The sequence below is a fragment of the Rhinolophus sinicus genome, chromosome 3 (assembly GCF_057876585.1).
Source record: "Rhinolophus sinicus isolate RSI-liver-muscle chromosome 3, RSI-T2T, whole genome shotgun sequence".
Classification (NCBI taxonomy): domain Eukaryota; kingdom Metazoa; phylum Chordata; class Mammalia; order Chiroptera; family Rhinolophidae; genus Rhinolophus; species Rhinolophus sinicus.
This window is the reverse complement of record NC_142503.1, coordinates 14,478,613-14,505,100: the sequence shown is the minus strand read 5'-3', so window position 1 is coordinate 14,505,100 and position 26,488 is coordinate 14,478,613. Positions and strand designations below refer to the sequence as shown.

General features: G+C 32.2%; 1 protein-coding gene across 5 annotated transcripts in view; it reads left to right on the top strand.

Moving 5' to 3' along the window:
• The window catches only part of CDH12 (cadherin 12), an 887,545-nt gene that overhangs the window by 817,170 nt on the left and 43,887 nt on the right, over window positions 1–26,488 (top strand). For all 5 annotated transcript variants that reach the window (XM_074329053.2, XM_088796454.1, XM_074329054.2 and 2 more), the window contains 2 exons: window positions 1,415–1,582; window positions 22,267–22,454. In XM_074329053.2, coding sequence (XP_074185154.1) covers window positions 1,415–1,582; window positions 22,267–22,454 — 356 coding nt within the window. The remainder of the gene's footprint in view (window positions 1–1,414; window positions 1,583–22,266; window positions 22,455–26,488) is intronic.

The following is a 26,488-nucleotide window of genomic DNA, read 5'->3' as shown; positions in this document are numbered from 1 at the left end:
CCCATTTATTTTTAAAATATAAACATTAAAAGGCAGGCAGAAGCCACATAGCTTAAAGCATATAGGACCAGGAGACTGAGATGCAGAGATGAAGAATCTTAGTTAAGATACTTACAAATGAAACATTAGGATCCCAGAGGAAAAGAGAAAAGAGAGACTGGCATAAAAGGCTGTCAGTATCAATGCATGAATAAAGCAGGAGTAGCAAAAAAACAAGGCAAGTTCTTTTTTTTTTTGCAACCATTTTGCTCCAACAGTTAGAAGAAAATTTAAACTGTGGTTAAATCTGAATTTGCAGCAGAACATCATTTGGTAAGTCAATGGTGGAAATAACTGATAAAACAGGGATTTATATTCAGTTTGTCATTTGGATGTTATACCTTGTGTTTGACAATTTATAATATATTTGTTATTCATACATGTTATCTTATATAAGATGTAACACTATCAAAGGCACATGGTTTATGACAAATGCTCTGCAGTCTCCCAAAAACCATTAGCTATAGTTTGGAATTTGTTACAAAATTTATATAGAATGTTACTTGCAAGAAATCTAGAAGGTTTTAGTTATTTCACTATGAATAAATATAAGTATAAATTAGTTCTGCACTTGGACACAAGGTCAAAAAATGAATAGAATATGTAAATATGCATATACATTAAATGATTCATGATTATCAATTTAATTATTTAGAGATTCATTCATTTATTCAGGCAGTCATTCAACTAGTGATTTGGTCAACACATTCTGATTAAATCTCTTGTGAATGGCAGGCACTGCCCTAGATGGTGGAGTAACTTGTTGACAAGAGCAACAAGGTCCCTACGTGGCAAAGTTTAATGAGATCTAAGTAAAAATAATCTGTGGCTAAAATAATTAAGACAAATGCTGAAAGACAAAATAATATACAGGAAGGAGATATTTCATGGGTTTAAAAAAATAAAGTAATATAGTTATCCTACAAATTTAAAAATGAAAAAGACAATGGCAGTCTTTAGTAATCTGTCATGGTATAACCACTTAATTTTTTCAGTATATGTAACTTTCTCTATATTGTTTGACAATTTCATTCTCTTTTAAAGATAGGATCATTCTGTATCAATCTTGTCTGACCTAGTTGACTTAATGCATGATGACAGTCGTTTAGAGCTGATACATTGTTCTTTAACCATAGTCCACATTGCTGCACAACCTTTCATTATATGACTATTACCATAATATGTTTAATTATATCCTAGCCAATGGATAGTTTGGGCATTTTATTTTTTACAAGACACATAATTTTTGTTAGCATCTTTGCTGATGAATCTAGGTAGAATCATTTTCTTGATGCAGACTATTTTATTTCGGAAAACACAATATTGGCAATATTTATCTTTTGTGTGTTTTTTTTGTTTTTGTTTTTCCTTTAAGGTGTTATTAGAACAGCTTTGCCAAACATGGACAGGGAAGTCAAAGAACAATACCAAGTCCTCATCCAAGCCAAGGACATGGGCGGACAACTGGGAGGATTAGCAGGAACAACAATAGTCAACATCACACTCACGGATGTCAATGACAATCCACCTCGATTCCCCAAAAGTACGTGCTTTGCTGTTAAGTCAAAATGAGTGCAGCTTTGTAAAAATGTCCTTACATTTCATTGAATGCTGTAGGAATTATAATAATTTTCCACATATCTTTGGTCTTTAAGAAGGGGAAGGTGATGCATAAAAATTAAATGATTTCAGAATTCCAGTTTTCTATTATTAGAATCATGTACGATGTGATATTAATATAAAATAATATAAATGAGTCAAAAATTAAACAATGAGTCTTATACTGTCGATCCCTATTGAGGTAAAATATTCACAATAGATTGGGATCTTGCTCCAATTTCTTATTAATTAAAAAAGGTAATAGGCATATGAAAATTCCAATGTGATTTAAGACACATGTATGACGTATATTCCACTATATTATTTGCTATATATTAATTAGCATAAGAATTATCTGCCTTATTTTTAGCAGTTCTATGTGTTGAGTCATTTTCGTATACTTTTGTGTACCAGATGATAATACTGTAATGCTATTCACATACCTTTAGTTCTATTTTATTTTACTTTTGCAATAGGTGAAAATTGCTAGTTTTTATGATAATAGAATGATTCATACCTGTATCTTTTCTGTAACTCAGTTTCTTGTTGAAGATGTGTAGTTCTCATGTGTGTTACATCTAGTTTTCTTTTGCAGTATTACATTTAACACCAATAGGTACTTGTTCGATTTTTGTTACATTTTCAAGGGTTAGTTCAGCGTTCCTAGGACTTAGGATGCAGAAACTGAATGTCTCTATCACTGGTTAATTAAGGAAGTTGAGTAAATCACTACATACTCATTTACATGAATAGTTTAAAAAACCAAAACAACATGATTTTCCTCTTCCAGCTCCAGAAGAGGAGCTTGAGTTCATTTAATCAAGTTATGCAACACTGAGAATATTTAACTAAATTGGCATTTTATTTATTTAGCTGCATATTTTTCCATATTGTCATTTTTTTCTTAAATTTATCAACTTATATATATTTTTATGGAAATATTTTACTTACTTAGTGATCATAAAGCCTAATGACCAAATGTTGAGTGATGTTTAGAAATCACCATACTTTAACAAATATGATATACGTGACAAATGGCTAGTATATAACATGTTATGATTAATAACACAGGGTCTTAGAGTGACACTTTCCCTTACTTTGCTATTAACAGGAACAGAAAAAAATATACATAAACATTAAACAAGAGAAAGAAATAATGCATTTGATTATCTAGCATATGACATTAACAAAGAATATTTCACCAACCCAGAAAGCACTGTGTGACAAGCTGGAATAGCTAATTGAGGAAGGAGATTTGAGAGATTATTTTACCTTTATAATTAAATGTGGCATTGTGACCTTGGGTCCTGTTTTGGGTTTTGTGCATAAAAAATATGTTCAGTCTAGAGTATAGGAAATAGCAGAGATATTCCTAGATAGTGTCAATATTCTTATTCACAGAATGCTGAGGTTTTTTTGGATGAGGGATATAAAACTCACCCAGTCGAGGGATATAACTCTTGTGGGTATGGATGAAGGATGGTTTGTAAATGTTTGCGCAGGGACCCAGATAAATAGGCTGAGATGCAGGGAAATGAAAATGTCTCAATGGGAGAGAAGTTAGAGTATGTTTAGGAAACCATGATGGTGTGTTCAGGTCCACCGAAGCAGGAAGATCACTTCTAGATCTTTCCTTGTGCAAAGAGAATCTGGAGAAAGCAGCAGGCTTTTTTTTTTTTTTTTATTCATATTGAATCTGTAGATCTAAGGGTAACTAGATGAGGCCCACCAGGTAAGATGTGAAGCTAAGGGCACTGGAACTTATAGAGCATTTATTTACATGTTGTGTCAAGAACTTCATCATAATCATATTTCTTTGTATAACTCTGTAATGCATAGTTTCCACATTTTACCATTAAGAAAATTGAGGCTTAGGTGTACAATTCTGTAATATATCATCTATATATCGCTTTTGTGTTCACCCCCCTATGTAACTTTACTAACAATCGTCACCCCAATAAACTTTAATTAAAAAAAAAAAAAAAAAAAAAAAAAAGAAGAGAAAACTGAGGCTTAAAAAGATTAAAAACCTTGCTTAAGTGACAGAGGTTGTTTTCTTTATCTGAAGTTTAAATTCCTTCTGGTTTGACATAATACGAAAATTAAGTTATTCTTTCCTTTTACCTGCCACTCTACAACCGTGCTTTTAGAATATAATCTGCAAAAAAGTCATATGGCATATGTTAAATTGTCACCATAAACAAAGAAATGAGAGGACAGGAGAAGTATAGCAAGTACATCGCTGTGATCAATTATTTTCTGCTTGTGATACATGTATATTTGAACTATAGCCTGAACTAATAGATGAGAGATATTTTGAATCATGAGTAAAAAGGGGGCTTTTACATTTTGCATGAATAAAAAATTAATTCCCTTGAAATGTTGCATGCCTTTGTGTCAAGCCCTTTTCACTGTACTGTCATTTTGAATTACATCCTTCAGAGGAAAAGACAGAATCCATTTATAAACAGAAAAGCCATCTCTTTAGAAGGCAATGCTCTTTTGCAGGAATATTTTTCATGGGGAGCAATTGTACTGCATATATGGCATAAAATTACAAACTGAAATAATGCCTTTTGAATGTAAAATCCGTGATAACACATTTTCCATATATAACTTACAGAGAATTCTCCACAAGTAGCTATATTTGTTCATGTCTGTTAAGCAATTACATTAGAAAAAAGAACAAATATCTTCCTTCAGATGAACTTCATGAGTTACAATTATCATTGCTTAAAATGCACAACCTAATTTCTTAAAATTTATTAATATAGTTTTGTCTCTGTGTGTGCACATATACATATGTAACATTATTAAGCACCATTTACATTCGGTTTTCTCTGAATCTATTAGAGATGAAAAAAATTGAATAACACATGCATTTGTATCATGCAAGTATAAATAGTTTGCTATTTTATTGTTGGAAAATAAATGGTTCCTGGGAAATCACAACTTCCTGCAAATTTGATATGATTATGGTGACAATGATATTGAATAATAAAATACTATGTGTCACGCACGATGCAAAGTGATTTGCATATATATTCCCATTTAACTCTTATCATGACTGTGTAGTATTTCCTCAATTTTAGGAATAAATAGCAAGGCTATATTGTTAGAAAGCTATTTAACTTGTCAAAGATCACACAGCAATTAGGTAAGAGAACCAAGACTTAATCTTACACAAGGACTTCAGGACACTAACTTTTTATTTTTATCTATTTTTTTAAACTTTATCACATTTATTGGAGTTACATTGGTTAGTAAAATTATATAGGGTTCAAGTGTACATTTCTATAATACTGTATCATATATTTGACACTCTTTTCCCTTTTCTACCACCCCACTTTCCCCCTTACCCTCTGGTAACCACTAAACTGTTGTCTGTTTTTATCAGTTTTTGCTTGTTTATTTTGTTTATTTGTTGCTTTCAGTTTTTTATCCCATATATGAGTGAAGTCATATTGTCTTCGCCTTTTTCTGTCTGACTTACTTCTCTTAGCATGTTAATCTCAAGATCCATTCATGTTGTTGCAAATGTGTCACGAACAACTGCTAGGCTCACTGTCTGTGCTGCACTCTCTTCCTGCAAGTCAGTGGGACTTCCATCCATGAGATGGACCCCGGGGGCTACTCAGCACTGACCAAGGTCTCTGCAGTAGTCTATGGCCTGAGTGAGACCTAAAGCCAATTACACAGGTTCAGGTGCCTTTCAATATGATCTTTAATCCCACAGTAATACAGGTTACAAATATTCAATACCCATAGCAATAACCAGTACTCAAGCACAGCAATGGCATTAAGCATATAATCACTATAATAAGGAGGGTTAACAAACCCATCTCAGCGTTAACAAAGTGTCCACATGTGCACAAACTTGTTTGTCATAAGGACTTCCTTCAGATGTCACCTTCCATGTCCTCTGTGCATGTCCAAAATGGAGTTACTCTTGCTCATACAATAGAATGACTCTTGCTCACACAAAACTCATTCCAACAGTTTTCAGGGGTGGTCTACACAAAATGGTGGCATTTCATCTTATGGCTGAGTAGTATTCCATTGTATATGCTTGTGTGTGTGTGTGTGTGTGTGTGTGTGTGTGTGTGTGTGTGTGTGTGTATCACATCTTCTTTATCTGATCGTCTATCAAAAAACACTTTGGCTGTTTCCATGTCTTGGCCACCATAAATAATGCTGTATTGAACATTGGAGTACATATATATTTATGTATAAATGTTTTCAGATTTTGGGGGCAGATAGTCAGAAGAGAGATTACTGGGTCGTGTGGTAATTCTATTCTTAATTTTTTGAGGAACCTCCACACTGTTTTCCATTGTGGCTGTGCCAGTTTACATTCTCATCAGCAGTGTATGAGGTTTCTTTTTTCTCCACAGCCTCTCCAACACTTGCTATTATTTGTCTTGTTGATCATAGCCATTCTAACCTATGTGAGGTGAAAGCTCACTGTGGTTCTCATTTGCATTTCCCTAATAGCTAGTGAAATTGAGCATTTCTTTCCCATATATCTGTTGGCCATTTGCATGTATTATTGGGAGAAGTGTCTGTTCAGGTTCTCTGCCAATTTTTTAACTGGATTGTTTGTTTTTGTTGGTATTGAGTTGTACGAGTTCTGTATACATTTTGAATATTAGCCCCTTATCAGAGTTGTTGTCTGCAAATATCTTCTCCCATTCGGTTGGTTGCCTCTTTGTTTTGTTGATGGTAACTTTTGCTGTACAGAAGCAAAAGCTTTACTCTCCCTGAAAGGCAACTTGCTTCTAAAACCTTTGTTTGGCCCCAAAGACCCCACACAAAATGTAAAACACTGTCCAGAAAAAAGGTAGTAGTATTATTTTATAAATAAAAATAATGCCTGGTATATTAAAAGGGATCTCCTTGCAGTAATATAAGGGCAAAATATTTTTGTTGTAAAACCTTTTCCATAGAGTTATAAAGCTACCATCTACTTTTATCAAGGATATCTATAGTGTGTTCCCATGTGTTAAAATAAGCTACAGAAAATATTTGATGGTTTCCATTACTTGAATTTTAAATGTCAGAACTGTCTAACAAGCTGATCTAAATTATGCATTATGGGATCAAATCAATTAAGTGACATAGTTAATTCACATGAAGCAACATATTCATACTTTTCCCACTTGGTCTCTTTCTTCCGTATACCAATTTTATAATGAACATTAAAACAACTTACGTGGAATAAAACACTTCTTTTACAATTTTGGATGAAAAAGAGATAATTTATATGAAATGTAAAGAAGTTCTTGTTGCATTGTCCTTTTTTAATACAATAAGGAAGTAATTGAACTGTTTGTATGGTAAATGAGTTCAAATGTAGAAAATAGAACATTAATATTTGTTCTAAGATAATTTTCTAGTCATAAATAAAGCAGTGTTTTAAAGTAAGTATGTTTTAACCAAATAGCTATCAACATGTTTATACTGATTGTTTCTAGCTAAAGGAATGGTAATTTCATTTTACTTTAGATTGAATAAAACACAGTTGCAGGACTAAACTAATCTATAGACTTTCTATTTGCTTGATACTCCCCAAATTATTATCATTGAAGTAAAGAAGAAATCCTTTCTCACATGAAGTTTCAGTCCTTTTATTCTATTAGTGTACGTGTTAGGAAGACTGCAGGGTAGCCTTGAGTGATCCCAGCTTATTTAGACTGGTATCTAATAGCTTTATCCTAAAAGAGTTTATAGCACAGTAATTTACCGTGTGTGTACATTATGATAATGATACTATTTTTAAGCAATATTACCCAGAGTAGAATGTATTCCCTGATTTTTATTGCAATTTCCCTAGTTTTCTTAAAATGCTTAGGTTTATTTTATTATCTTTGCAAGACATGAAAATCACATTAATCATCCCTTAAAAATTCCTGCAACTATTATATCTATATCATCTATATATATATCTATATCTACATATCTATATATCTGTGTATCTATATCTATAGCTATCAATATATAGATACAGAGATAGAGAGAGACAGAGAGAGGGAGACAGGGACAATTTTTTTTGCTTCTTAAGAGGTATGAATTGAATGATATAGTCTTTCTCTTCTCAGCCAACAACGCACTCTATAAGATGAATATAAAAACATATATATATATATATAGAGAGAGAGAGAGAGAGAGAGAGAGTATATATATAATATATATATATATTTTACATTCATCTTATAGAGTATATATATATATATATACTCTCTCTCTATATATATACTCTCTCTCTCTCTCTATATATATATATATAAATATATATATATTTACATATATATATTTATATATATATATATATATATATATATGTATATATATATAAAATGCAATGCATTTCCAAAAGAGGAATATGATCATAATAATCATTGGTATAAAGAGGCCACGATAATTAGATATAACTGGGATAATTAAGACAATGTTTATGAAGAACATGGATGAGAAGAAATTTACAGTAAGAATTTAATGGAATGAAATAAAGAGGATGTTGGTTACAGACAGCCACAATCCTGAAATGTAAATATTTATATATCTCTGTGTGTTTTCTAGTAGCGGGGCAATATCGTATGTCAGTATGTTAGAAAAATAACTTTGATGACTTGTTAAAGACTGAAGTAGAGAGTGGCTGTGACACAAACCTAAGACAGGTGTTTGGAATAGAGAAGTCGAGGCAGACGTGAGAGGTGATTTGGTAGCAAAATGGAAAGGACTTTGTGATCTGTTGGATTCAGAGTTAGGTAAGGTAAAGAGCATGTGAAGAAACGGTTTCTGTAGGAAGATGGTTCCTTTGTTGATATGCTGAAATTTGAATCAATGAACAGAAGATGGTTGAAAACATGGGGTTTCTCAAAGATAAGTCAGAGTCAAAGAAACATTCCTGAGAGACATAAACATAGAAGTGATGAATGAAATTAGAGGCCTCAATCTCAATGAAATTAATTATATGAAAGAAGATATAACTCTCTTTAAATTTTTCATATAAGAAAATCTAGGAATGAGAATGAACAAAAATATAAGGAGAGCCTTAAACAAATTACCTCAAATCTTTAATACACTTCTGACAATTGTGGTAATTTTTAATCATAGATGTAATGGCACCCTAAATTCACCATTATTCCACATATTTTGATTTTTTTCTATTTAATATTTGCTTTATTATTGGTCTTGGCATTTATATAGGGAAGAACATTAGACTTCTGAATTATTTCTTTATAAGCATTAAACAGAATATAAGCAATACCAAAAAAAAAAACACTTTATACCTGCTAAATCTATTTAATTAATAAATATCTGACATAAATTATATGACTCAATGAATAATGTTTCATTGACTGCTAGTTTTATTGAAGTGTAAATGCAAAACAAGTCTATATCAAAAATTTTTCTACTGTATAAAGAGGATGAAAAAAATGTAATCGCTTCCTTCAAGCAGCTCTGTATATAATGAGGATATTGTTAAGTTAATGGGCAATTATGGTACCTTAACTAAAATGAATGATAGGTTTAGGCACACAATAACATATAAATATATAAGAAGGACACCAAAGTTATTACAAAATAGATATGGCAGGATTTTGAAAGAAATAGTATCAACATCGATTTATGAAACCTATAGTAAGAATTAGCAGTGGGAAAGCAAATGTGTCCGAAAATATTTTAGACCACTGCAAAAGTATGAAGCGTTATTTAAGGAATTGTTAAAAAAAAAAAAAAAAAAAGGAAGTGAAAAGACAAGTTTTGATCAAAAATGACTTTAAGCTACTCTTGAAAGAATAGGGAATAGCATTTATTCAAAGGTAAATGAGGAGTGGTAGGCAGATGTCATATTTTAGGCATAAGCGACGAAATAGGGAAGAGATAGAGAATATTCAAGTAATAAAATATAGGTAAATACAGTAAAGTTAATCCATGGTGTACATACATGATGGATGCATGAATATATGAAAAATACTCAGAGATAAAATTTGAAGATCAATGATCTGGATACTATATAAAAAAAAAAAAAATTTGACTTAAGGAAACCAAAATATTATGTGGGAAAAGACTATTACTAATTTCACTTTTCCAGACTATCTTCATGTTTCAAAAAAATAATCTCTGAGAAATGCAAACTTTGGGTAAATGTTCCAGGTAAATTTCAATTTCAGGCATTGTTAAGGAGCTTAGTTTATAAGATATTGAGTTTATTTATAATTTGTATTAAAACTACTAGTATGGTATATTTTTTCTGAAATTAATGGGCAGTATCAATGAGAATTATCCATGTACCAAAATTTAGGTGGATCAGAAATTACATAGGCAAAGACAAAAGAAAGGCTTACATATTTAATGGAAGTTTTAAGGGAATATTAAGTGTACTCCATAAAATGGATGAACAATGGAAAGATCGATGCACTTCACATGTTATGAGCTCGTGCCAAGATATCCATTATTTTTACTATTAGGTAATAGGGATAGTGGTTAGTATATAAATTACATTTATTAAAAATACATATTTTTGAGAATCAAACACTTTTTCTTCTGGAAATCATTAAATAATGTAAATATATTGTGTTTTATATCTCATTTGGAATTGGTTTGGTTAGGACTTCAAAAAATAACATTATGAAGGATAATTAGTTTTGTTAAGAAAGATAGATACCTGTTTATTGAATTAAAAAATTTGTAGAACCATAATGTCAAACATAAAAATTTGTACTTGAAAGCTAGGAAATATGTATCAAGAACGGGAGAATTGGAAGAACAGAAAGATGTCATAAATTTTCCTTTCTTTCTTGGATACTAAGCAGAAGTCATTTTATCTGTAGAGCCATATCCCTTTCCCAGAATGCTCTTACAATTCCTAAGGCTATTTTCTCTATATCTTCATTAATTTTGCTCTATAAGCACTGAAAAGAAAAACTTTTCCCGAGTCTATCCAACCCATTCAATTTACCCTTAATTGGAATTTGCGTTCATCAGTGCAGCTGAATTTAAGAAACTTTTGAATTATTTTCATTTTAAAAAATCTTATTTGCTAACCCAATAGTCTTCATTTGACTGACACTCAGGCAGTAAAACCACGTGAAGTAAAACCATGGGCAGACCGAAAGGAAGGATAGTTTATTCAAAGATGTCACTTAATTGGTTCACCTCACAGCCTATGAGTGACCAGTTGCATGCTTCCCAATTTCTTCATTTGTAGACTGGTAGAGTGGTGCACTAAAGCTGGCTCTACCAGGTCCTCAGAGCCAGCTGTACACATCTCCCAAATCTGTGTTCAGTGATGTCACATACTTAAAATCAGTCATGCTAGGAGTACTTATACAACAAAATTTGACGAACACTAAAAATAAGGGTGTTTGTCTATTATCCCTCCCTCTCTGACCCGGTTGTTAAACATTTACTAGGACAGCACTGACTAAGAATGATAATAGTTGTGTGTTATCTCATAAACCTCATATGACAATAAGATTAGTTAACAAGGGAAAGTGTCTGGAGAATAGAAAGCACTCCACAGATGATTACTGGTATTATTGTTATTTATTAAGTGTCTACTTAAAGAGTAATATCTATTATAAAAGATATTTCTTCCCTTTACACTGATACTAACAGATTTTCTAAAAATTCATACTTTTCTTGTAACACTCTTCTTCAAGATAGCTTAAGGGATGAAAGTGATAGACACAACTTCTATCTTTGTCGAGCAGCACAGAAAATAGATTGCAGGTGAGGTAAGGTTGGGACGAGCAGACATGTGAAAGTCAGTTACAGACAATCACAATAATACAGACAAGAAGTGTGGGTCATTTTATCTGTGATGATGGTGTCAATGGTTTAAAATGGCAATATGTGGCTAGATTTGAGTCATCTGAAGATATAAAAAAATCAACAGTATTCATGAAGTTTCTATGAAAAAAACAAACAAAACAAAACCAAAAAAACAGTTCTAGTTTTAGAACCGGGAAGATGGTAATACTACTTGCTGAGACAGTGATTAGTAGTTGAGTTCTTAGAAGCTTGGCAAGTCCATAAGCTCAGTTTTGAATATGTCTGAGATGCCTTGGGGATATCCAAGTAAAGATTTAGAATCGGATAATGTTTTGCTACGTAAGATACTCAAAATATTTGTATAGGCAAGAGTTAAAATATAAAGAAGATTTAGCATAAAGATAGTAAATGAAGTCAGGGGATTGATAGATAAAATTACCGAGGAAGAGCAAAGTCTGGATAAAGACACACTGAGACAATCGCTCTTGACCGTGATTGCAAAGTAGAACAAGAGGGAGTTTAATCAATCCTTGTATTCAGGTCTAAACTCAGAACAATTAATTAGACTCCCTTGGGCAGGCTTTTTATTATTATTCTTTTTAATTTTCTATATCATGCCAATATGCAGCCAAATTTGAGAACTACTGTGGGGACAGAGCCCCAGAAAGCAGTTTCCAGGCTCTCGGCCTCACATGTAAAGCTGCTGGTTCAGGTAGTAAATGACCATCAACTGTGATTGGATGGCCATCAGCTGTGACTAGTTGGCTGTCAGCTGTAACCAGTGAGCCATTGGGCACTAATATAACTGCTGTGGCTATACTAGCAGCAAAATGGGGGCTGGCGAGAAGATGGTGGCTGAGCTAGCAAGAGTGGATTACAGAGAGGTGGATGTCGCCAACGAGAATACAGTGGTATGACTCCCTTATCTATGGCTCCATGGGTGTTCCTTTTTGGCCTCACCATGTCCTGCATTCTTATATGGGGAGCGGGACCAGAGACCCCACTGGACGCCCCACATGACAACTACTTACTCAGATATTGGAGAACACCAACAAAGGAAGCTAAGAAGGGTAAAGATATGAGGTGGGAGAAACCAGGACAATAGAGTGTCACAGATCTTAAGGAGAAATGTGCTTCAGGAAAGATGGAAGAAAAGCGTGTTGAATGCTGCTTAAAAGTTGCCGCTGGATTTAGGGACAAAGATGTCATAGAGATCTCAGGGGGACTGTTTTTAATAGTGGTGGGTTCAAAGACTAGGTTAAAGTTGATTGTGGAATGATTGTCAGATAAGAATGGATAACAGTGACTTTCTTTGAGAAGTTCTGATAAAAAAGGAGGAGAAGCATGGGGGTAGCTAGAGTCAGATTTGGGCACAAGAGAAAATTTTTATAATATGATAAGATATGAACAATGTGTGTCTTCTTGGGAGAATTTCAACTGAGAAGAAAGCATTGAATGCAGAGAAGATAGACTCTCTAATAAATAATACAATACTTACTAATTGCTGGAATTTAATAAGAGGAAACAGAGAAAAAGGACACCTCAATTGAAACTAGAGAAACGGGTGGAGAAGGTTTACAGATAATACAAAAGTTAATGTTGACATTTCCATGCAAACTAAGATAAAATGAATTCCACATAACCAAGAACAGTTCCAGAAAAAAAAAAAAAATAGACTTTACAATAGAAATATAAGGATGCATTTCTGCCTCATGAAAATCTCAATCACAACAAGGCTGTTCCTTTCCTTTTAAAACGATTTTTATACAGTGTGGAGTGGAGGGAAAATTTTGGGTGGAAGATTTCTTTGGAGGAAGCCAAGCTGAAACTCCATCTAATAAAAGTAAGGGGTTGGGGTGCCTTTCCCTCTCGTCGCAGGTCTAGTGAGGGAAGCTTTCCCGTCAACAAGGACCAATCATGAAATCCAACACATTTTCCCAGAAAATGGGGGAAATATGTGGACTGATGCCTGCCTCACGCTTACTTAAGTATATTAAAGTGTCTTGGTAAAGAGCAGAGACAGAAGAACAATGTTTTTTGGAAAACTAATGACACACAACAAAAGGAGGAGGATTTAGTTAGAAATGTGTAAGCAGAAGGGAAAACCAACCCAGAGTCATATTAAGTCCTGACACGAAGAATTTCCTTGAACTGAGAATCTGTGTCTGTCATGGATCGTTCAGAGATCCAGAGGCTAAGGAGAATGCCATATTAAAGTGGAGGCAATGCTTTTGTCATGGGTCTGTAGGAGGCGAAGCTTCCAAGAGCTTCCCAAAAGTGCCCCTGGAGAGAGTCTGTCCCAGAGACAAAAACTGTCCATATAAGTCAGAACAGCCCAAACCGCTAGCTTTGCCGCCTTCTATGGTGAGGTGAAAACACTCCTGGTAGGTGGATGATGAGACAGGAAATCCGGCCAAGCCGTCCACAGCCCAAATTGAAGTTCTGTCTGTTGCTGTCCCCCTTTGGCTTGGAGGCAGGGTGGCAGATGGGAGACGTCTTAATTTTGCATAAGGATCAAAGTACTGATTAATATGATATACTGGAAATTGCTGATTTCCAAACCTAGATTTGAGGAATTAAAGTGAACATCAGACTGTCTATTATTTAACCATAAGCACAAAAGACAAAACTTGCCCTCACCGAAGAAGGTTTAAATAACAGTAGCAGGCAAAGAAAACAAACAAACAAACATGTTTTTATTACATCATGCACGTTGTACTTTTTCAAACCAACAGTAACGCTTGATATAAGATTCTTTGAAGCTTCAGGAAGATGCCTAACTCCTAGGTGATATGATTTAATTTTTCCTATGAAATATGTGACCTGGTCACCAACTAAGAGAGGAAGTAGTAAAAATAGTTAAGCAGAGCTCTATGGTAGAAAGTAGGTCAGTTTGAAATAGAAGTCATGGAGATCGGTAATAAATTACCTGTGAGAGTTTGTATGGTTTGAATCCAATTGTGATGGTGCATTCATTGTTAATGTCTGAAATTTATAGTGATATCTAGCCGCTGCGTCTCATTGTAGTTTTCTTCAGTCAATCACTACTGTTTCTTGAGGGTTGAGTATTGCCAGATTATAAAACAGAAGGACATGGGTAAGTTATACAAGCCATAAGTTAATATGATATTGAAATGATAAACCATGTGTTTCAATTGGATGAGGCAAGAAGACAGGAAAATGATAATGGATTGCTGGATATAGAGAGATACTGGTAATAATTAATATTAATTTAATTTACATTTGACAATAAAACTGATATATATATATATATATATATATATATATATATATATATATATATGTTACATCAGTATCAACTCTTAAGTTGGTAGGCCATAGTGGGAGTAATTAAACAAACAAAATGGGAAGGCAGGAGATTATGATCTTTGTTTCTGTTTGGAACGTTTTCTACTAGCTGACCTCACCCGCCGTCACCTAGTTGACTCGGCACTGATTCTCAGCTTAAATATCATTAAAAGTGCATAGAATTATGAACTTTCCTTTATAGCATCAATGCGACTTTGCAATTTTAATTAGTGGGATTATTTATTTAATGTATACCTACCTAATCTGTGTAGCTGGACCCAATTCCAACAGGGGTAGGAGAGGGTTCCCCACACAGCCAAGTAGTTCCTGGAACACCAGCTGGTACAATCCAACCCAATTATGACATATCAAGATAACATTAGGTTCCACATGTTGCCCCTTGCACCCTGCACAGGACAGTCACAATCCCAGGTCATCTGTGCTTCTGATCTGCTGACTGTAAAGCAAAGATTCCCGTAACCCACTCCTTTGGTTCCAGCTAGTTGCTACAGGGGCTCATAGAACTCAGAGAAACATTTTACTCACTAGATCATACCTTGTAATAAAAGGATATAACGCAGGAACAGCTGGACAAATGAGATGCTAGGGCAAGGGATGGGCAAAGGGCGCAGACCTTCCTGGCCCCTTCCAGGTGCATCACTCTCTCAGCACCATCCAGTGCTCACCAACCAGGAAGGTCTCTGAAACCATTCCTTGTAATCACATGGTTGGGTCTCTTGGTAACCAGCCACCGTCTTTAGGTGCCATACAAAAGTTTCCTTATTAACCTAACAAAAGAAACCTTTATATCTCTCATCACTTAGGAACTCCCAAGGTTTTCAGAAACTCTGTGCCAAAAACTGGGACTGAAGAAGACCTAATATATACATACACTTCTTATTATAAATCATATCACACTCCCCCACTAGACTATAAATACCATCGGGATAAACACAGTATTTTTGTTTGTTTGTTGTTTGTTTTTTCTTCATCATTCCATGGAGGAGGCTACTAAAAATTGTAGTGGAATTAAATATAAAAAATGTGAGTTATTGGAAGACTCAATCTATTATACAAAGGGAATTTAAAAAGGACAACTCAATATCCAGTCTTATTTTTTTGTGTTGTGTTTGGCTGCTCAGAACTAAAAAGTTTAGAGGAATTAATTTATCATTGCTCTGAGAAAAGAAATATTACTATCATTAAATACAATTTATAGAACTTAATCCATTAATATGCTAGAAATTCTGTGCATGGCAATTCATATTCATGTATATGGTTAATTAAAATCTAGACTGGGCAATTATTACTTTTATAAAGGTGAAGTGATTTAGCTAATGCAGTAAAACTCTTCATGCAAATACTTGACACTTCCAAAATTGTGTTCATCTTAGATTCATCCTAAGAATGAGCAGGAATAGATTTATCTGTCATTACTGAGGCATTCCATTCACTGTATGTTTACTATGCTTGACTAAAATCCAGCTTGAATCCAGCTTTATCAGGATAATTCTTCCTCGTGGATTGTTTATCTATTACTTTAATCTGGGCTTATTGAAAATACAAAAAGCTTCAGGCTTTTAAGGAAATAGAGAGCATAAAATGTTCTTCAACCACCAATATATAATATATATATATATATATATATATATATATATATATATATATATATATAAACTTTTATTCTTGAATCCTCCAATTTTCAAGATATGAGAAAAATGTTCCAGTTGAAATTAAAATGACTGTTCAGAACTCTTTTAACACCTCCCTTTTATTCATCTCCATACCTGTATAGGCAGTTTCCTGTTGACTATTATCATTCCTATAGGAAAATATTACAATATAGATATAGAAGTTATCTATAAAATATGATTTAAAAATAAGTAGTAATAATAGATAGTAGTTAATGAGTTTCATGCACTAATGTATTAGTTACTTTTCAGACACAAATCAAAGGGTAGGTGTAATAATAAAAACAATAGCAATATAATTATATTTATTTGTTATTATCATCACAATTTTACAGATTAGAAAAAGGAAAGATTCAATGTTTGCCCAAGGTCACAGATCCAATAAGAGGCTGTAACAGGTATACAGTTTATATAAAGTTCCTGTTTACTCACACAGATATGTTGCTTTTGTTTCCTTATCATTTGCTTTAGAATAGGTGAAGACATATCATGTGCTGTTTTACTTGATTAAATAATTAAAATAATAAAATATTGATAAAGCAACACTGTATTTCAATGTAATTAGATGGTAAATCTCACACATACACACTCACAAACATGGAGGATCATGGTTTGAACCACTTAATGTTTGAATTCAATCACTAAATCAACAATTTTGTAGTAGTATGCATTTATTTTCCTAAAGTTTAAATGTAAATGTAGTACTTCAAGTAACCATCTGTTTAGGTGAGAACCATCAGATGTCACCTGACATCTGTTTAGGTGATGTCAAATATATATTTTTAAGTTCTTAAAAATGTTTAACATTCTTATCAATTTGAAATAATTTTTAATTAAACCTTCCAGTACTTTTAATACTCTAGTATTTTTAAATACCAATTATCTCCAAATTAATTATTTGTCTTACAGGTAAAATCCGTGCACAGTTAAACATTGAATTTTTATATTTTGATTTTAAATAACTTTAGATTAGTCATTATGATATAATCAATATATTAAAAAAATGTACATCAAAATAGAATATGCAATGGATTATTCCTTTTTTTTTAAATTTGCTGATCTTATCACTGATTGTTGTTGCAGTATTGTATAACTCATTCACTTCATGTATCTTATCAAGTCTTAAAATCTTTATTTCTGAGTGAATTATAACATGTTAATTTATATTTTGTTAAGTAAATACGTCTCTCTTGGTGATTTTTAGCAATACTTGGAAGTTTCTTCAAAGAAAGACAAAGCAGAGAAGAAGAGAAATATATAGTATTTCTTTTGTCCTTAGGTATCAACGAATGTCCTTGACACACACACACACACACACACACACACACACACACACACACAGTGTGAGTCATAATAATTCAAAGTATACTTTTTTAAAAGACATAGTTACTGAGAGGATGCCCACTTAGCCTATAACTGAGTAACAGATACTTTTACCTTTGGAATTAACAGGGAACATAATCTGTAAGAAGTTACAAAACTTATTCACAGTAATTCCACCTTAGTTCATTGCATGATTTTTTTTGCCTTTTCTATGGGAACCTGGTTATTTTTGTGAAGTGTAGTGTGTATATTTGATGAATATGTAAGTATATATTTTTATTGATTCTGTGAACAATTTCTTGTCACCTGTTTTATTTTTTAATCTGTGTTGTACAGGTAGTGCCATTAAGATGCTTCATATGTGTCAAAAGCATGCCTAGAAGACGATGGCTGTGTAATTATATAGTATAATCATAAATGATCTAACTTAGGCATAGCTAAGATTACTTCAGTTTTGAATTAATCCGAATGACCCCAGCTTTACTGCTGTTGAGTTTCTAGAAATGATAAAAATGTCAAGTCATTAGAAATGAAATGACAGAGCCTAAATAATCGGACATGACTAATGCATAGTTTCTCTGACTTCTTCCATAGTCTGTGGACTTTATTATCAATGACAGTATTTTATTGAGAAACTCTTATCTTAATGAATGTGTCTTCCACCTTACTACTTGTATTTCTGCTATGTAAAGAACAGAAAATTCATTGTCCTGTATATTTGCGTCTTATGTACACTAAACCTTGATGCACAAAAAAATATGTGAATCACTGTTTTACTTCTCTTGTACCTAAATTTTTGTAGGGCATGTTAGTGGAATGCCATTGAGGCAATCTTTTTGATTTTTGTTTTTTGACAATCCAACTGTTTTAATTTATCACAAATTTTTTAATGCCATCAGATAATAATGACATTATTTGACCTATTGTATGCTGACAATGTTTTTAAAAACATCTATTTAACTTATATTGATAGAGCACTACAAAGAATAGCTCTCTTCCCATTTCTTGTTATTGGATTCGTAAAACATGCTTTTGTAAAACATATAGCTCACATCTCAGCATATTATCTTAAAAAAAAAAAAGACTCGAAGCTTCAGCTGTAGTGTGCATTTTCTGATGTACTTCAGGTTATATTTCAGAGTTTTGCAAATTCTCTGCACTAGAGGGTCTCAATTATGACAAACTCGTTACCTTTACTAACCATAATTCCTAAGTGATGACAATAGACTAGATTATTTCCCTAAATTTTTGAATTCTGTTTTTGCTTTTACATGTTCAAATGCAAAGCCAAGTCATAAACCCAATATGTAACTTGATCCGATAGCATAAGCAGAAATATCCCAGCTTTTTAAGTTAGATGCCCATATTTTCTAAAGATTCCATTCAACACCCCTATTCCCACCCCACCCCAAAATTGTACCACCATTGCCACTACACACTACTGTCAATGTTTGAAATCTGAAATCCACTAGACTTGACAGATCCTTTTTCCTCAAATCTCTGCTTGCCCTCTAAATCTTTGATATGTATGTATGTATGTATGTATCTATCATCTATCTATCTATCTATCTATCTATCTATCTATCTATCTATCTATCTATCTATCTATCTATCTATCTATATCTCTGCTGACTATATATCCTATATATCCTGAGAGAGGAGGATTTACAGTACATTATTCTGTTGCTCTATTGCTCTGTTTTATTAGGAAAAAGTCAAGACCTTCCCACACTTATTAATGTCCCATGAGATTGGACCATGGCCAGTCATACTGTAGATTTAAGGTTTTTAGTGTTTCCTCAGGTTCTTTATCACCATCACGCAATGAGAGGCAAACAATGTGGAGATGTTTCTGATAAATCATATTTCTATTTAATACACATTAAGAAAGGAAGAAAAAAGGAAAATAAAAATAGCTCACATATCTATGCCTTGTCCTTTATCTTTGTAATTTTCCCTGAGAGTTTAGTACAACTTTAAATGACTGTGTTGCATGCTTTCTTGCCAAGTGAAACAAGAATTAAGGCATCCTCATATTTGCTTATATCTCAGGAGTGCTTCAATAAGATAAGGGTTTAATATGGCTATTGGAAAACACGTGTGCTCTGTAGAAAGCTGCTTGCGAAAATCACATTACATTCTGCTAATGTAATCCTGGCTGTTTGAACTCAGACAAATTCCCTTTAAATGTCCGTCTTTACCCTTCTTGTAGACAATGGGTATACAAGGTAGTCTATAATTATATTCTTTCTCTTTGCTGTTTGCCTTAAGTTCAGGCCCTGCTTTAAGTCCTCAAACATTGAGCATCTCCATATGACAACCACTGTGTTAAGTGTTTAGGGAATAAAATCATGAAATACCATGTGTCCCCAAAAATACGACCTAGTTTGACAATCAGCTCTAATGCATCTTTTGGAGCAAAAATTAATATAAGACTGGTATTATATTATTTCTCTTCTCTTCTCTTCTCTTCTCTTCTCTTCTCTTCTCTTCTCTTCTCTTCTCTTCTCTTCTCTTCTCTTCTCTTCTCTTCTCTTCTCTTCTCTTCTCTTCTCTTCTCTTCTCTTCTCTTCTATTAAGACCTGGTCTTATATTATAGTAAAATAAGACCGGGTTTATATTAATTTTTGCTCCAAAAGACACACTAGAGTTGATTGTCTGGCTAGGTCTTATTTTTGGGGAAACACGGTATAATCCTAGCCTTTGATAAGTTGCTAGGTTGATGGATGAACATGACTTCTTAACCCAAAATGATTTAGAATGTCTGTAGAACACTTCAATATTTCCACCTGGGGTATTTTTTTATCTATGTTATTTGTTTATTTTTAAAATGTGTTCTTTTAGAAAGCTTCCTCATATCCCCTCCGAAGGCAGGTATACTATTAATTACACTATAAAATTAATTAATTAAACGTGTATTTTATATCACTGTAAAACATACTTTCTGTCTTTTACATACAAACAAACAAATTTTAGGTAAATATTTAGGTGTCTTGAGAGTAAATATATGTCCCATTGAGGTATTGTTCATTGGATGTAAATAATGCTAATTTTAACATTATAAGAGAAAAGCAGATCGCAAAATATAATTCTTACCAGGGCTAATGAAGTTACCAGATATTAAAACTGATTGTGAAAGAACTATAATGAAAATAATTGGGAAAACAAAAGAAACAATTTGTTAGACTCTCCATGAAGTGTTGATTGATGTTTTTCTCATACTTCCTAAAGCCAATAATGTAATATTGTAATGTACTCATAGTTTGTTGAATGAACTTCACCATTCAAAAACATTAAAGACCTTTCTAATTTAATCTTTATTAATGTAACTAGATGTCTAAAATAAATTATTTACCTTTGTTGCTTTACACATGGCAAGTGCAATACAGAATCCATTAATAGTCATTTAGACTGAAAAGTCAATATCAAAAAGTAAACTTGTATTTTATTTTATTTTTTTGTCCTTCCATTCTCTCCCTTTCCTTATTTTGAATTAACAGACAAATTTTTATCCATTAATATTTGCTTTGATTAGATGTCAGTAAAATAGCTGTGCTGTATCTTTTTTTGTGGTATACATTACAAAATTTTGAAAACTCTTAAACAGTATATATATTTTTCTGGGATGTTATAACTTTTTATGATTCTGATATATTTCATAAAGATAGGGATTTTTTAGGTTTTTCTTAGTATGAAATTCATAGTAATGTCAGTGCTCCACCTGGTGTCAAAAAAATAAACATTTCACTTTTTTTCTGTTTTTAATGCTAAAAAAACAAAACGGGAAATAGGACTTTACATCCTAATTTTGAAAGTGTGTAAAAGTACATAGCAGGGTACAAAGTAAAAATTTACTAAACATAAATTGAATATTACTCTATAATGTGCTGCACTTAAGTCCATAATGGATTAAAACTTTGGTTACCTGTACATATAATCATTTTACACTTTATTTTTAGTTTAATTATTTATTCTAATTGAGTAAATATTCCATCCATTTTTATATTTATATTATTATATATTTTTTATATTTATATATGTTACAAAACATAACCTTAATTTTCTATAAATATTTATCATCTGTCTCTACCTGTCTTCGTATCTATCTATATCTATCTATCTATCTATCTATCTATCTATCTATCTATCTATCTATCTATCTCTTTATCTGTCTTTCTTTACCTGTGTCTTATATCCTGCATTCTATTGTATTACTACCATTAAATTTCATGGGTATTCCCACCTTCCCATTGATGTTAAGTACACTTTGATGCTATTAGTATATAAAATATACCCCCGTAGTAATTTTAATTTAACATTCACTTCTGTTTGTAGTGCCCAATTAAAATTCAGAAAAGTATCTATTACTCAATCATATCCCTAACTTGACAGCATATTGCCTTTCAATTTTTCACACTTGTTTTAAATTTGATTTTTTTCTATAGACTATATTTTTCCACCCTGGTAATCTTACTATATACTTTACTAACTCCACTGTCAACACAAATTATATATGTCTCATCAGGCATCTTCCATCTGAAAGTTCCTGAATCTTCTCCTATTGGCTCAGCTATTGGAAGAATCCGAGCTGTGGATCCTGATTTTGGACAAAATGCAGAAATTGAATACAATATTGTCCCAGGAGATGGGGGAAATTTGTTTGACATCGTGACAGATGAGGATACACAAGAAGGAGTCATCAAATTGAAAAAGGTACATAGATAAGTTTTTAGACAGTTGGCTACCCAATAATTATTAAAGAACTGAAAAACAAAAACTTGAAAATGACAACAATTTTAATTTTCCTTCAATTAGCAATATTTTAAATAAAAAAGAGCAGGTGACTATGAAATATTCACTCCAGCAGTCACTTTTATTCTGTTATTCAACAAGTACATATTTTATGTTGAAATAATTAGGCCTATTTGTTCAATTAAATCTTAAAAAAATGTTACCAATATTTAATTGATTTTTATTTCATATTTTTCCAGATGAACTTAGATGAAACTTAGATGAAATAAGTTAATGTAAAAGTAAGATCTAGAGGTAAATGCTAACGCAACTAAGCTTTGTTTTGCCCCTTATATGTCTTTTTTGAGAATATAAATATCTAATTCAAAAATTGTTTGAGAATGTTGACATCAGTGTAAAAATCCTAATGTAGGCAAGCTCTATTACTGGAGGAGTGGAAGAAATGAGAATGATAAAATAATTTGAAAGCACTGTCAGCAGTATTAAATTCAACTTTGAAAAACATAAATAGGGTGAAGGAATAACACATCATGTGGCGGGTAGTGGCTGTCTTACAGTGTGGTGGTCAGAAAAGACTCTTCTGTTAGAATTATAGCAGAGACCTGAAGCAAGCAAAAGATGAGCCATGTGGTGTCTGAATGATGTGTTCCAGAAAGATTGAGCAGCAATTGTAAAATCTCTGAGATGGGAGCGTCCTGGGCAAGGAAGCCAGCGGGGCTGAGTGCAGTGAATGACTATATCTGTAGCTGGAGATGAGATCAAAGATAGAGAGGAAGAGTTTGCCCATCATGGAGGCCATGCCAAGGACTTGAATTACGTCATGATGTGGGAAGACCACCGTGGGTTTAGATCTAAATTGTTTTAACCCTTGTCAAGCCAGGGTACTCTGGCTGTTCTGAGGAGAATAATGACTAAGAAGTGAAACTAGAAATAGACCAGTTAAGAGACTAGAAATAGTTCAGGAAACCAATTTCCAATGATGGAAATAAGGACCATGATCTTTATAGTGACGTGCAGATTGTGAGAAATTATGAGATTCCGCCTAGATTTTAAAGAAACAGCCAAAAAAGATTGTTATAAATATTCTGATCATCAGAACATTTATACCAAGCATTTAAATGTGATAGATTTGGTTTTAGAGTTGTAATTTGTTTTAATCTCTAAATAAGGAACCACCAGAGGCAACCCCTACTTGCTAAAGTATTGTTCTTTTGGAAAATAAAATTTCAAACTACAGACTACATCTATAATCTTTAAACAATAATATTTTTGAAACAAAATTTAAAATTTTCCTATACCCTACCTACCTTCCTGCATACCTCTCTACACATCTAGTAAATACATTGTATTGAGTGAATGTGTGCTGTACACATATGCACATAGATGTATGACTTGATTAAACATGGCAGTATGATTTCATTAAAATAAAATAATTAGAAAATATTCAGTTCAACACAGCCCATGAAAAATTCAAAATTAATTTAAACAAATGCACTTAAAAAATGATGTACAATTCATACAACATTATATTAGCTTCAGGTGTACGTCACAATTATTTGATATTAGTATGTATTGTGAAATGATCATCACAGTAAGCCCAGTTAATGTTCATCATCATACATAGTTACACATTTTTTTCTTGTGATGAGAATTTTTAAGATTTACTCTCTTAACAACTTTCAAATATAAGCTTTTTTTTTTTAATTCCCCATATAAGTGATACTATGAAGTATTTGTTTTCTCTGATTTATTTCACTTAGTATAGTGTAATACCCTCAATCCATGTTGATGCAAATGGCAAGATTTCATTCATCTTTTTTTTATGGCTGAATAATATTGTGATAAATATTTTCTTTATCCATTCATCTGCTGATGGACACTTAGATTGTTTCCATATCTTGGCTATTCTAAATAATACTGCAATGAAGATGGAGGTGCATATATGTTTTCCAGTTAGTATTTTTGCTTATTTGTTTTTGTTTTTTTAATAAATACTCAGAAATTGAATTGCTGGATCATATGGTAGTTCTATTTTCAATCTTTTGAGGAAACCCCATACTATTTTCCATAGTTACTACATCAATGTACTGTCCCATCCACAGTGCCCAAGGGTTCCATTTTCTCCATATCCTTGCCAACACTTTTTATTTCTTGTCTTGTTGATGATAGCCATTCTAAGAGGTGTGAGGTAATATCTCATTGTGGTTCTGATTTGCATGTCCTTGATAGTTAGAGGTGTTGAGCATCTTTACATGTACCTGCTGGCTTGCACTTCTTTATGTTCATGTTTTATTTTTATGTTTTTTTAGTGAAAACTGTATCTTGAAGTGATCATTAGGCATTCTGGAAGAACTGGATGTATTATAATAATAAATATGTATGTATGTATTTAAACATCAATAGCAGTGTTTCAGTTTCATAATGATCTTAAAATTGTTTTTTTGAAAAATTTCCCTTCAATATCTCAGCATATCATAGTAAATAACTTGATGTAAAACCAAATTCATATAGAAATTAAGTTCTTAAGAATACCAAATGAATTTAGAAAATCCCAAAATACCTATCATACATTTGAATATTTAGTTGTTTTTTAAACATCGTTTTTTTTTTTTTTAATACTACGGCTAATATTAGAGCATATTCTTTGTTTTCAAAGTTTTCCTTTTTTAAACTTACTTAAAATAAGTTAAAATGCTTAAAGTCCTCTGAAGCACATATTCTCATTATTGTTTTATCTCCAAAATCATTACTTGCTTTTTCATTACTATTTCCCCCTCTCTCCTCTTTCAATATATAGGGAGTGTCTAAGTAGATAAAAATGATGGTCTGGTTTATATAAGATGAATAAAAAGAATGCAATTTTTTAACTTTATTTTTTAACCTTAACTTGGATTCAGTTTATGAGCACTGTGACAGAATACCATTTCACTGTGTCACTTTCAATTCAGAATAACATTATGAAACTTTATAAATCTCTCCAAGGCACACGATATTGGTTAAAAAAAAACAGAACAAAAACCTATTATTACTCTATACTCTGTATTTCACTGAGTGAAGTATAAAGAAATAAAAAGTGCCCTATATATTATCAAGTATTGTAACAATAAAAACACTTACAAAATTGGGCTAATTAATTTAAAGTTTTTACAATTTTCATGCCATCTAAAAATGATGAAATGGCTAAATTTAAAATAAGAGTATAGGTGTGTTAAATTCTGCAATGTTATTCTTAAGTTAAAAGCTAAATTAATTTTATTTTTAGCCAGTTTTGTGTGTTTTTTTTCCTACTGGATAAATGAGAATAAATATATATTTATTGGATATAGGAATAAATATAAAATTACATGAATTAAAAATATTCAAAGACTAAAATACATAAATATTTATAGAAGCACTGTGGTTTTCTTATTAATGATTGAGAAATTTAAGCAATTAAGTAATGTATGAACAATTAATTATGCAAAAGAACAACTTAATATCCTGCATACATTTTCAAACAGTTCTATACTACAAAAGTATCCACTAGCAACTAATAAGTAATGATACCATGGTTAAAATATAGAATGCTGAAGTTGTTTCCTATTTATTTAAAAACAAATATATTTTTTTTGGAATTTTAAAAAATGTGATGTTACTTGGAAATATTATTTCATTTCAAATAAATGTAGCTGTGGGCACATTGAATCCAAAGCAGAATTATTTTCTTTATTCTTAAGCACATAATAGATAAAATGCATTATTCTTTACCAGAACTCTTTAATAAATAGGCTAAGCTTTCAACTGGTCCCATCGGACATTTATATTGTACTTGTGTTCTGTTAGTCACTAAAACTCATTTCCTTTTTGTAGTCTTCAAACAGTAAGGGAGCGAGCTCATATGATTTGGTAGCATAGCACCATCATGTGGTTAATTTTTGAATAACTCTTGAACAAAATGAAAATAAAATTTGGAATACCTTCTTTATGAGGTCAATCATACTTCTTAGTTTATTAAA